This window comes from Egretta garzetta, unplaced genomic scaffold (assembly GCF_000687185.1).
Source record: "Egretta garzetta isolate BGI_Z169 unplaced genomic scaffold, ASM68718v1 scaffold304, whole genome shotgun sequence".
NCBI lineage: Eukaryota > Metazoa > Chordata > Aves > Pelecaniformes > Ardeidae > Egretta > Egretta garzetta.
In genome coordinates, this window is record NW_009259421.1 from 346,362 (window position 1) to 359,937 (window position 13,576).

The 13,576-nt window shown below is 37.4% G+C and overlaps 1 protein-coding gene across 4 annotated transcripts in view; it reads right to left on the minus strand.

Moving 5' to 3' along the window:
- Positions 1-13,551, minus strand: part of EDEM3 (ER degradation enhancing alpha-mannosidase like protein 3) — a 32,309-nt gene extending 18,758 nt beyond the window's left edge. The window contains exons 1-7 of one of the 4 annotated variants that reach the window (XM_009636899.2): positions 13,136-13,551; positions 11,381-11,426; positions 6,900-7,000; positions 4,150-4,189; positions 2,596-2,708; positions 1,733-1,886; positions 444-578 (exon numbers count right to left, since the gene is read on the minus strand). In XM_009636899.2, the coding sequence (XP_009635194.2) occupies positions 444-578; positions 1,733-1,886; positions 2,596-2,708; positions 4,150-4,189; positions 6,900-7,000; positions 11,381-11,426; positions 13,136-13,206 (660 nt within the window). In that variant the 5' untranslated portion in view covers positions 13,207-13,551. Of the gene's footprint in view, positions 1-443; positions 579-1,732; positions 1,887-2,595; positions 2,709-4,149; positions 4,190-6,899; positions 7,001-10,941; positions 11,024-11,380; positions 11,427-13,135 lie in introns of those variants that run through there. The other 3 variants (XM_035892455.1, XM_035892456.1, XM_035892457.1) reach the window with 3 other exon arrangements.
- Between the last annotated feature and the right edge of the window lie 25 nt (positions 13,552-13,576).

Below are 13,576 nucleotides of genomic sequence, written 5' to 3' on the forward strand. Positions count from 1 at the left end.
GCTGACAATATGCACAACTTCAGTGGAACTGTACGAGTATGATTTTTATTTTTTTTTTACCCTTCTGCCTTTTATTTAAGCTGCATTTTAAGGAACAAGTATCTCACTTCTCTTCTTCCTAGTCCTGACCCCTCTTCCCAAAAACTATGCAAGTATTAGCCTCTAGCTAGTCTTTAGTATATTTATCTTGTTTACTTCTATATGACTGTAACTACTTTCAAACAAAGCTACTTCCTATGTTTTTTAAACAGTCAAGTTAACACTTTTAGGAAAAAAAAGCCCACAAACACAACAAATCTGAACACATGCAAACTTTCGGTGCAGAACAGCTAAGATATGCACTCATCTGATAAATTCAAAATTATTTTTGCAAAATTACAGAAATGTAGCAGAACACTGATGAACACATAATCCAAAAAAATAAGATATCATGGAAAGCAAACCTCAAATATAGATGTTCCTGTGAATCGGCTTAAAGCTGCAAACTCAAGGATCAAGGTACCTGCACAAGCTGTACAGGTATCAGTTTCTGTTCCTGTTCGTGCTTCTGGATGTCTTACGCCAAATTTTAAGTTAACCTAGAGAAAAGTAGAGATTATCATCTTTATTTTTACTAGTTGAAAGAATTTACACTCCTGTGATAGGTCTACAGAGCAACTGTATTATCTATGCTTTTTCCAAAGGCAAGGAAAAAATAAACCAACCCAAAACAAAAAACCACAACATGCACCCCTTTAGTTTTGCTCTGGTTTACCACATACTGTCAACTCAAGCATACACATAGAATTATTCAGAAGTACCCAAAATACTCAACCCTCCAAAACAAGGACTAGCTTTACCAATGCCTGTTTCACTGGACATTCGAATAAAAGAATACCACCCTGAAAAATCTAATTCTAGCAGTTTGTTTACCAGAAACTCAGAGCATCACAAGTGCTCACGGAAATCAAGCTTTGTAAATATCTCACTCCTCCTGGCTACAGAGAATACCTGATAGATGGACCTGCTTTTGTTGCAGGCACAACAACTTCCTGCATTCTAGAGAGGGCTCTCTCAGCAGAAGATTGTCAAACCTGAACATTTTGAATTAGACATTTTCACTAGAAAAATGCTGATTTACTGAGCATAATTTTCTAACTTATGAGAAAGTTTCCAATCAAAGCCACATCTCACAAACTCAGTGGATGATATGCACAGGAAGCTGTTTTCTGTCATTCAAATAGTACGTACCATGCTTTGTTTAAACTTGATGGAAGTTTTTACATTAAGTGAATATTTTTAGATTACAGCTACCTTTGCCCCCTTAAAAATGTGGGTGTAGACCATGAAGATTAATCAGTTTTGTGCTAAATACACAATCAAGTGCTTGCAAGTTGCTCTTTCACTGTCTTAATGAGAGAGACTTACCAAACCAAAAACTACTCTCCTCAGATACTTGGTGGCGCCTATAGTAGCAAGGAGCCAGCAGACAGTGATTAGACAAGATTTCTGCAGTTACTATTTACCCACAACAAAGTATACTAGAATTTTCAGACCCGGGAAGGTAGGGATTCAGAGAGACTAAAACTGTATTTTAAAATACCAGGTAGCATGTATTACAAATGAGCAATTTAACAGTGTTTGATTTTCTGTACACTTCATTAATATACAAGTGGTTTTGGAAACAGAGATAAAAACAACAAAAATTTTGCTTACAGATGTAATTCTGAATTGCAGAAACCACAGAACTTACTCTTGGATAAGGGAGACCACTAGTGGTGTTAAAAGCAGGTAAAAGCTTGTAGCCTAGTTCCTTTGCCATGTGCAGAAGTTCACCATTGTACCACTGCATATATTCACCTTTTTCTTTCAGCATAATTGCCACTGAATGCCCACCTAGGAGACCTCTAAACACAAGAAAATTATCCACATATCAATAGGTATATTCACCTCAACAGCAATGCAGCAATTTCTACAATTTAGATGACTATGTAATTAACTGTGCTATATTCACACAGCCCTAATTTTCGGAAATGCTGAGCAGATGCAACTCCAATTAAAATCAAGGTGAGCTGTCAGTATTTTGGAAGCAATTCTTACTGTTCACAACTCAGGCCTAACCTATAGTTGAATCACTGATTTGTCAATGTAGTTAGTCAAAAATAACAACCAACACCTCTAAAAGCACATATAATAGCTTAAAACTAACCTGCTCTGATCCTGCTTTGAGCAGCAAGTTGGACTACAGACCTCCAGAGGTCCCTTCCAACCTGAAAGAACCTATTACCCTAAGTACAGAAATATTCTATCTGTTAAATCAAGTATTGAACAGTGTAATCCGTAAGACTGTTTCCATTAAGAAAAAACACTGCTACCTCAGCAAGCACAATTTTTTTTAATCAAAAAAGCTACACATGCAGCAGTTAGATGAGGGCCAACTTGATTCAGTACCACTGCATCAATTCCTGCCTAGCATTTTAAAATCTTTTTTAGGCTAGGTGGCAAGCTATGCTAACTGATAAAGGCACAACTGTTTTAAATGAGGTGAAACAGCACAGAAAGTTTATTTAGCTAAAACACACATTTTTAAGAGTTTTGAAAACAAAAGTTACTCACCCAAGGACTCTTATGTTGGTTTCAAAGACAGATACAACTATGTCATTATCTAAATTAACATCCTTTATGACTTTTTTTACAGCCTCTTCAAACTCTTTGCTTTTATTTAACACCTGAAATACAAATGTAACCAGGTGTTTAGGTTCCAACATAGCTAATACAGTCACACTCAGATGTGGAAGAACAAGTGCAATGAATTAAAAAAGAAAGCATTTAACATGCCTTAGATTGATATTCTGGTCCTGCAGGGGCATACTCTGATACAGGGCAAACAGATATTTGTATTATCGGTTTTCTCATGAGATACATGGAAGCGAGTAAAAGCTGTATGCAAAGAATAAAGTCACTGAGAATGTATCTAAACTATTACCCAGGGATTTATTTGTTTGTTCCTCCCCCTACTCCCATGCCATGACTGGAACACAACAGGACTCAGTGGGCTGCAGGCTGTGCTGGCAGAATGGGCAAAGACTGGCCTGCTCTGACACCTCTGATTTCACAGAATCCTCCTATCCATGGACTAAGGACCCACATCCTAAGCTCAGTGAATCGTCTTCCTAGCAGTCTTCCTCCTCACAACAGTTTTCTCCTTGTGCCTGAAGAACAGCCTGGGCATTTCCTACAGAATTTCTTTCACATCAACTTTCTTTTAGTTCAATCAATCTTTAAGAATCTTTGTGACTTATCCAATTTGTTATCATAAGCGCCTTTAAATTCCGCAAGTGTTAATCCTGCTCTTAGACAAGAAAATAATAAATAAAGCACAATAATCCATTTGAGTGTCTGGTAGAGCCTGGGAGTTCCAGACTCTGCGTTTTCAACAAGGGTCATCTCACAGCACATCAAAAAAAGGGAATGGCTGTCAGAGAAATAGAGCATTATATGATTCACACACCAAATCAGTGCAGTAAGGATTTTCAAAACTTTTTAGATTTACCTGTGGATGTAAATGGCCAAAAGTTCCTGATTTCCAAGCTCTATTTTATGATGACAAAGTATGTCAAAGGGATTGAAATCTAACAAAAAGTAGTTTATTAATGATTGGAATCTTTTAATAAGAGATGGAACATAGGAAGTTTGGCATCATTTCCTGGCAAACATGTCCAGGGTTGCATTTTTTATTGTATATTTAAGTCCATGCAACTTCATCCAAGAAACATGTACATCCAATTTAAAAACATAAATAATTCAGTAGGTATTAAGAGGTGTTCACCTATAAGTCAGCATGTTGCTTTAGACTATAACAGGAAGCAAACTCACATACTTTTTTGTTAAGTTAGAGCCCAAGAAAAGCAAGATAAGAAAGCATCAATGAAATGTGAAGGAACTGCTATATTTTTTTATTATTTTTTTTTCCAACAAACTCCACCATCGCAGCACTTGGAAGTTCTTACAAGCAATAGCCACTTGCAACAGATAGACAGAGATCAAAGGTGAAGAGAAATTAGTAATTTTTAACGTATAATTTAACAAAATAGAAACCTAAAAATGAGTCTTGAGCATCAGAAGACAACCTTTTTGTTTTATCAAGGTTTACCAATAGATTAAACTTACCACAAGAGTGTCCAACGTATCAATCAAGGTCAGTGAAAATCTATGAAACAAAATTTAAAGCAGATTGACTACTGACCTATATGTGTCAAAATTAAATATTTATTACTATTATTTTAATAATAAATATTAATATTTAATAGTAGCCAATACTGCAGAAGAAATTAAATTCTCACAGATCACTATTTGCTATAGTACACAATATCAAAACACCGTTAAGTTTCTTCCCTTTCTTAGTGACCCGAATAGGAGCTGACTGAAACAAGTTACGATTATAAAGACACCTTTATTTACTGCAAAGCTTTCAAACTTCCTGTAAGCAAATTAAATTTTTCCTTCTAGTCTCCAATCAAACCTACTAAGAAACACAGGAGAATGGTTCAAAGTCTTTTTCCAACCTATTTTTTTTTCTTTTTTTCAAAAAACAAAGAGTGTTGGCTTAATAAAAGTTTTAGGAAGATCAAAAATCATTCCAAGCTAAACCTCTCCTTCCAGACACTGTCCCAATTACCTACTTCAGAAAAAGCTGCAATTTGTTGTAATCAAACTCAGTGTTAAAATTAGTGTTGAAAGACTAAAGAAAAAGCTGTTATTTTGTTATGAAACTTCTATGTGGGATATAACGGAACAGGAAAAAGGACAATAAAGGGCAGTAAGGGGGGGCTGAGAGTACATAGCAGCTTCTGTACTCAGAACAAGTGAACAGACTAGCACTCTTCAGCCTGCAAAAGCAAAGTCTTAACTGTCGTTATACAAAGATGTTAAAATTGCACTTGGCATGACAAAAGTGGATGCAAATCTGCTATTCACTGTTGCTCACAGTAAGTTTCACCTGGTGCCATCCAGCACTAGCAAGGGGCTGGGTTGAACTAAAGAACTAGTTATTCCATAAAGACAGAACAAAGTCAGATCCATACTGTTTGAAACAGGTATATCACAGTAAGGCTTGTCCTGCTCATGTATTTCTTCTCTTGGCCTGTTCTAGTGCATACCAAGCTCAGTGGACCTTCAGCCTAATCCAATAAAATTGCTCTTACGTTAAGAAACACACATAGAATAGAACTTACAGAATACGATGGTATTAAAATTGAAACCTTTGGCAACAGTTAAAACGCTACTGAAGAAAAAGCATCAAGAATAGAAGCAAGTGCCCAATGTTTGAGACCCTGTAGATAACATGTGACTATGCATGGAGCGTAATTAAAATTCTAATTAAGTGGTCATAGATTATAATTTTCTTTAATTTGTAAAGATGTAAGGACATTCTGTGAGTGTCATTCTACAAGAGCAAGAGTTTAACTAGCACGTATGCACAACTGCATAACAAATAAACAATTTTTCCATCCAAAAGGGAGGGAAGATTATGCATTGCACAGCTATAGAGGAGGCTGGTGTGCAAGTATACTCCCTAGCCATCCAGGGAAGCAGGATTGACCTAGCTGTCTCACCCTGTCATTTTGTGATTGCAAAAGCTTGTATAGAACATGACTGATGAGCCAACTGGCAAGAAAAATTATTATATAAGAAATGTGATAAATAGTAATACAGCTGATTATTAGGAACAGAAAAAAGCAGGTATACAGAAAAATAATAGATACTTACACTATTCAACGCATCTAAGGGGCTGAAAGGTATTTTTACTCAAATGATAGTATGTGACTATGTAAAAAAAGGTCATTACAAAGAATGCATGACCAGGTTTAAAAATATGTTTTCTCGACACTTCTTTCTCATCAGTTGTATCTCTCAATACCTCCAAGGCAGCAGGCTTACATAGGAATCTCTAGACTAAGGAACTTTTGTAGATAACAAAAAATAACCAAAATTACATGCTCAATATCATAGAGTGAATTAGAAGTAGTATTTAAGACATGGACTTCAGCTGTGAAGTCCTATTCTACTTAGGGACACTAAGCAGTGATACTAATTTAAAAAAGCATCAGGTATGTGTTATTAAGTCTGTGCTCTATAAACATGAACAGCACACATACAACATTCCTTGTGGTGAAAAAAATCAATTACAAACACATTTAGAGTAATTCAACTTTGTCTTTGATCATTCAATTTAACATGGAGAAAACCAGTCCTTACATTTACATTTTGTGATCCAAAGGATCAGTACTAAACTATCTTAAAAGGAAAAATATGAAGAATTTCCATGTCTGAAACAACATTTTATACCTTGGCAAAGGCCTCAGGCTACCACACACATGATAATCATTTGACTAATTATGTTTTCAGAGAGCTTTCTACTAAAAAGCATTTTAAATATCACTTAAGGCCAGCATGAGTAACAGTTTACTGTTCTGTGCAGCTGATAATTAACCCTTGTAACCCCTATTTAACAATCAAATTTACTAATACCATAAACATCAGCTCACATTTGGAAGGCTTTCCTACAAAAAATACTTGGGGAATGATTAAAAAAACCCCTATCTTTGCATCTCATTCAATGGTCAATTCTCTTTTTCCAATTAAGGTACAATTTCACATCAGTTAAAATCATAGGAGGAAATAATAAAAGTAACTATTTCTGCCTAATTGCAAGAAGTTCACAATTACAGCTTTCTTTCCAATAGATTACTCCCAGCTCCCATGAGAGAACTTGAGTCAAATTATGGATTTCTCTGCACTCATAGAATCTTTTTCAACAAATTTAAGTTTGTGGCTATATCCACTGAAGAAACAAGTTTTATGGGCTGCAAACTGTACTTAGATGTTTACATGAGACAGTAACCATTTCAAACACTAACTTTCCCAAGGCGTCATCCACATCCCCTCGACTTGGTTCCTGACCCCGTACTCGTCCACGACAAGTTAAAGGCATGAGTTCATCAGCTGGAAACGCATGCTCCTGTAGGGGAAACAAAACAAGGGAATAAGTTATAACTGCTGCAGCCATTTCAGCAAATCCTCAGAGCCTGTTAAAACAAAGCCCAGTTATGCTGTACTTCAGGAAAATCACAGAATCTCTGAGGTGGGGAGGGGCCTCTAGAGGTTATCTTGTCTAACTCCTCTGCTCAAATAGAGCCACCTAGACCCAGCTGCCCTCTACTGTCTCCAGACAACTTCTGAATATCTCCAAGGAAGGAGACTGCACAACCTCTCTGGGTAACCTATGCCAGTGCTCAGCCACTTTCACAGTAAAAAAAAAAAAAAGCGTTCCCTAGTGTTCAGAGGGAACCTCCCATGTTCAGTTTGTGCCCATTACCTCTGGTCCTGTCATTGGGCACCACTGAGAAGAGCCTGGCTCAGTCGTCTTTACAGCCTTCCTTCAGGTATTCATCTACACTGATAATCCCTCTGAGCCTTCTCTTCTCCAGGCTGAACAGCCCCAGCACTCTCAGCCTTTCCCCATAGGAAAGACACTCCAGTCTCTTCATCATCTTTGTTGCCCTTCATTACACTCTGTCCATTATGCCTATATCTCTATACGGGCGAGCCCAGAACTGGGCACAGTACTCCAGGTGTGGCCTCACCAGTGCTGAGCAGAGGGGAAGGACCCCCTCCTTCCACCTGCTGGCAATGTTTTGCCTACTGCAGCCCAGGATACTATTAGCCGCCTTAGCCGCAAGGGCACATTGCTGGCTTGTGGTCAGCTTGGTATCCACCAGGACCCCCAGATCCCTTTCTGCAAAGCTGCTTTCCAGCTGGGTGCCTGGAAATTATTAACCTGTGAACAGAGCAACAGGATTTCTTTATCCTCTCACTCTCTAACCTCCCAGAGAAGTCTGGAACAGCTAACAGCACATCCAAAGAAAAGCCCACCACTTAATTTGACTAATTAATTGTGCTTTCTACCACAAGGCACACATGACACTTCCTATAATGTTTCTTAAGCAGAAGTTATAATCTCAAAGGTAAGGTTAAAACCTAAAACTAATGCAGGCATTGATTTTTCATGGAAAAATTAGTGGTAATTAGACTTTGAATTCACTTAGGAAATATTTCCAAATGAACATAGTGACTCAAGATCACAATCAGTGACAGATAAGAGAACTCACTTAAGAAGGTAAAATAATAGATTGGTAAAACACTATACAAGGCATAACAAAAGATAACATTCACAAAAAAAGCTTGCCACAACTGAGCCTTTTACAAAACAAATTCTTTTTAAAGAGAGACATTGCTAGATTTTTTTTTTAAAAGCAACTTCACATATTTCTAGAAAAAGTACTCTGCAAAGCAAGCTGTATTGTAATATTATTTCTCATCAATCTGTCAGAAATAACAGGAGTGGAACCACTGCCTAAGTCAAGCACACCGAATAAAATGCCTGTTCCTATTACCTCAAGTCAATGCAAGTTTTGTAGGTTTAAACTACCACCGAAATGGGGTATCAAATGAAATAGACACTAATTTGAAATTCATCATTGTGCAATAGGAGAGGTTTACTGAAAAATTTTGAGAGCGGCCACTGACATTAAGAAAAATTAATTTTAAAGTAAGTAATTTCAACAACACACATGAAATTGCCTCTCTATTAGAAGCCCAGTACAAGTGATTTGGGATGGAGCTTCTCTTTTGATTTCATCAGGAAACTGACTGCTGTACTGTGCTCTCCAATTCTGCATTTAGTGGAGAACTAACATGTAGCAGGATGAAAAAGTTCAATTACTGCACTGAAACTGCAAGTAAACACATTCAAAGTCTTTCCAAATATACAGTACAAAAATAATCTATATTCAAACGTGAAACAGAGAAGGAAAGAAGAAACATTCTTCTGCAAATAAACAGCTCTTACAGCAACTTACTTTGAAACTGATTGTTTGTTTCCCTGTCTACCACCCTCCCAAGTATTTTGGTCTTTGTATGACTCTGTTCTCCCCACGTTCAACTACAAAAGCCAGAATCTAGATCATTTTAATATGGCTCAAATGTTTCTGAGTATCTGTGCAAAGTATTCAGAAAAACAGATTAAAGTAGTACATGACAAAAGCAATGTCAAAACTAAGATCTCTGGCTTAAATAATGGAGAATAAAGGTAATAAAAATTCTGGAGAAAATGGACTTTCAGTCTTACAAAATCATAAGGACCTAGAAGCATTATGAAAATAAAAGTTCACTTATTCTCTGTCTAGAGCAGGCAAGACTACTGGGTCAAGTAATTTCCCAACTTGTAACCTCTCCCCTTTCAAGGAACCTCAAAGGAAGGTAGGAAGAGCCATTAAATATAAAACATAGCACAAATGTTACAATAAACATACTATTGGAAAACATCATACAAATAGAGCTCAACAGATACTCTGGAATTTCTACACGTTCTGACGAAACAAGTGATCTTATTGCCTAATGTCAGGACTGTAAATTCAGGGCTGCACAGTACTCGAATAATGAAAAAAAGACACATTGCTACTAGTGCTGTAAACCAAGAAATACCTACCGGCCTCAAGTGACTGACAGTTTCAAATATTCTTTCTGACAGTCAAGAAAAAAATCCTGATTATTACAAATATTCTTGAAGGACCAAAAAAAACCAGCAGCTTTTTACCCCTGTTAACTACCGAAAAAAAAGATAAGGAAGTTTCCCCTTGCATGCAAACATGAATTTTCAGTCTTCTAAATACGCAAGTCTAAAACACATATATTAATAGAAACAGAAAAACAAAACTTTTCAGCTGGCTGTTTCAAAAGCAGCTGCAAAAATACTCTTGCTGTCAGAATCAATTCTGATACCCTAATATTTTCTTCAACTTTAAACAAACAAGGCATATTTCTGTTTGTTTAGTGCTCCAGCATACGTGGCAAGTAAATATCCTTCTGGCTTCAAAGTTTCCAGGATAGCTGAAGTCATTCTTCCCTTTTATGCAGAATTTTCTTGCTTCAGATGTAGCAAGGCACTTACAGTTTCCAATTTATCACACAACGAACAGTAGGACCACAGATCCTTTCTACCAGCATAGAACATTTTTTCTAATTTTGCCAAACATGTAACAGTTTTTACTTCAGAATGCCATGGGAAACCCAAGCTAAGTGTTTTTCATAGAACCAGGTGCCAAGTAACTAGTTACAAATTATCACCAAAGGCCTGTTAAACTGCTAAGGTATCAAAACCAAGAGCTAATGTTAAGAAGAAAAAATACACCCACTTTGAAAATACTCTTGCTTGGCTTTCTATCCATTAATTTTATAACTTTCACGTACTGTATAGATTGTAACTCACAAGCTTTTAAGCTTATACTACATATTAAAGCATTAAACCATAATACAGAAACTGGGACATGTGGCAAGATACTACTGTCAAGACACAGCGGTTTGTCCTGCAGGAACTGGTGCAACTTAGAAGAGAGGGGTTTCTGCAACAGCCACAAAGAATGTACACAAGGATTGTTAATGTAAACTCAGTACGAATGCATCTTCTATATTTATCTTATTCACATTTACTCCTCAGTTACTCCTCAGTACTTCACAGTTACTCCTCAGAAATGTATTATAGTATATTTGAAAGTAATTGTTACTTGAGAAAAGTCAGTCCACTCTTAAGTAATTCTTTATTCTTGAACATATCTAAACTAAGCTAACATATTTCAAGGTTGATTAGAGTGCAGAATGGCTCACATATTCAGAACATGAAGACACCTGCACAGAAAATCACAAGTCATATTAAAAGAAACCATAGCGAGCGTGGCTCACTGTCATATGACAGTCATATACTCAGAAGAGGCTATAATGCGAAGATATGACACCAGATCCCTTTTTTGTTCTACTTTGCTCTACAACATTTGTTTGTGAAAGAGCTACCAAAATGTATCTAACATACCTCACCACAGAAGAAATATTGTACATAATTTTTACCTTCAAAATAAGTAAGATCAATTTGTATCCTCCAGAATCTGGTGACTACAAGACAGGTCGTCTTGAGCTTCCATTTTCTAGTATTTTTAGGAGTCTGGAATTTCTAACCAAATACTATACCAAAAGATGAAAACAATACATAGCTTGATGTGAGATAAACTGGTTTGAGAAAGATCAGGCACAGATTAACAGAGTTACCACCAACAATTCCTAGCTACCATTCTGAAAGCCATCATAACCCTCCTGACACTGGTCTTCCCGAAAGTAACATTTGTTCATTTCTTTTTCAAGGCTACACAGGTGCCCTTATTTATTTTAGCTTCATTTTGCCCCTACCTCCCTGATGTTTCTCTAGAATGTCATACACTGTAGGTTGCTTTCTCTCCCAGGTCAGCAATAACAACTCCAAAAAAATTAAACAAACAAGTATTTTACTTACCATATAATTGCTATATGCATGATCAAACATTTCAAGCACTTGGTTTCTAAAAAAGAAAAAAAGAAAAAGCATTATTGGTCTGCCTCACAATGGCCTTTCACACACCATCTTAGAACAGCAAGATGTATTACACTTTAATATCTGAATATCAGTAACAGATCCTCTACTAATGTATTGTACTCAAGTAAATGAAACATAGGTTAATAAGTTTTCCTGATTTGACTACTTTCATTTACTGCAGAAAGTAAGACTAATTTCTTCACCTAATGTGAAATTAAGTATTTGGGGATCTCCTTCAACCTCCTGTGCTTCGCCTTACATAGCTGTAGATGTCAGCAAGACATTAAAGCCAGAGATGGGATACATTCCATGCTCAGCAAAAAACTGCAAATAGAATTATGTTCTGCTTGTAATCACCAATACTAAGACCAACTGACACAGCATAAATTCTTATCTGTGATTCAGAAAAGGACCATAAGTTATGAAGTACACCTCTTCCTTGCATTAGAAGTCTTGGCAAGCAAATGCTACAGAAAACTCTTGTAGATACATTTATTTCATGTGTCTAAAAAGCAGTCAAGGTGAGAAACACTACTATATAAAAAAAAAGCACTGTTGCTTTTTTTTTTTTGAGACAGCACTACTTCCAATCATTCCTAACTGTTTTACTGAGGAATCCTGCAAGGCAAAAGATCACGCTAGTTTCTAAGCTACCATCAACATAATTCACAATCTCAACTGATAAGACTGAACATTTAAAAGAGACAACATCACCACAATTATATTCCAAATATCCGATTTAGTTTAGTAACTTGGAAATTTAAGAAGGAGTTTTAACTCATCAAATGCATTAAATCATCCAAAGAGCAGAGTATGATGCTTTTTTCAGGTACTTCACAGACTACACGCAGTCTGCAGTTCTGGGATCTGTTGTACCAGACAACCCCAGGGTTTGGCAGACAAGTGCCATGTCCAGATGAACTAAGCATACAGCTGTTCAGTGATGTAGTATACAGAAAGAAAGAATTTTCTGAAAGAATTTCTGCGACTGACATGATCTTGTAATTAAATAAATACACAGATTACCTGGTGTCATTTAGAAATGACCCAGCTTGGTGCCTCCAAACACAAACTGTGGCAAGACATTACTTCCATATGCCTGGGGCATCAGATGATATAGTGAGCGCAAGTTATGAATGCAAAAATTCTAAAACCAATTGGTGAAATAAATTTAAACTCCTTATGTAGTCACATGAAGAAAACATACAAAACGTTACACATACAAAGTACCCTGAGAACCCAAGATGGAAAACCCCAGTAACTGTAAACATCATCAGAGTTAAATATCAACTTATATCTAGTGACGAATAACCATATGAGTATCCAGATAGTTTCTCCAGCAGACTTTTTGCATCATTGTTCTCTGCAATTGACGAGTAGATGAGAAAAGGATGATGAAACTGCCCTAGTAATATACTAAAATCATGATATGCTTGATTACATATTGGTCTAAAAAAAAAAAAATCCTACTCCATGCAGTGCAATACTGTAATCTTTATCCTTCAACTAAAAATTGTACTAAAAGAGAATCAGCTTCTTACATGTACATGCATGGTGGACCAAAGTAGTTTACCTTATATACAGGAACCAGGCAAGAACACGCATAAACATTTACCTTTTTTATGACTCCCAAACACTCACAAGCTCCAGAGACAGACCCATAATTAGACAAACTGACTATGGATTTAGATTTACCTTTGATCACTTTTACCCACAATTACACATACCCAGTGGCTGTAATCTTCAAGACCGGAGCTCCCAAGCATATGGCAGAAGGGTTTGACCCCACACACAGCAGAGGCGATGTGGGGCTGCCTGCCCCAAATAGCCGTGGTGACCTGACCCGAAATACCAGACCGGCTCTGGCATATACACCTCAAACACTGATAGGAGACCCATGCCACGCATCTCGTAGAGTCTTCATGGGGGAAAGGGTGGGGACAGGACAGACGTTCCCGGAGCTCTGCCGGGCGAGGGGCACACCCGCACCCGTCAAGCCCAACCCAGCCCCCGGGGGTAGCGCAGATCTCCCTGCCACAGCACGGCGAGGGCCGGGTGAGGGGCGAGGGGACACCGGCGCACCGCAAAGCCACCGAGGACGGTGGGCTCGGCCCAGGCCCCGCCGCCCTCCGCCCC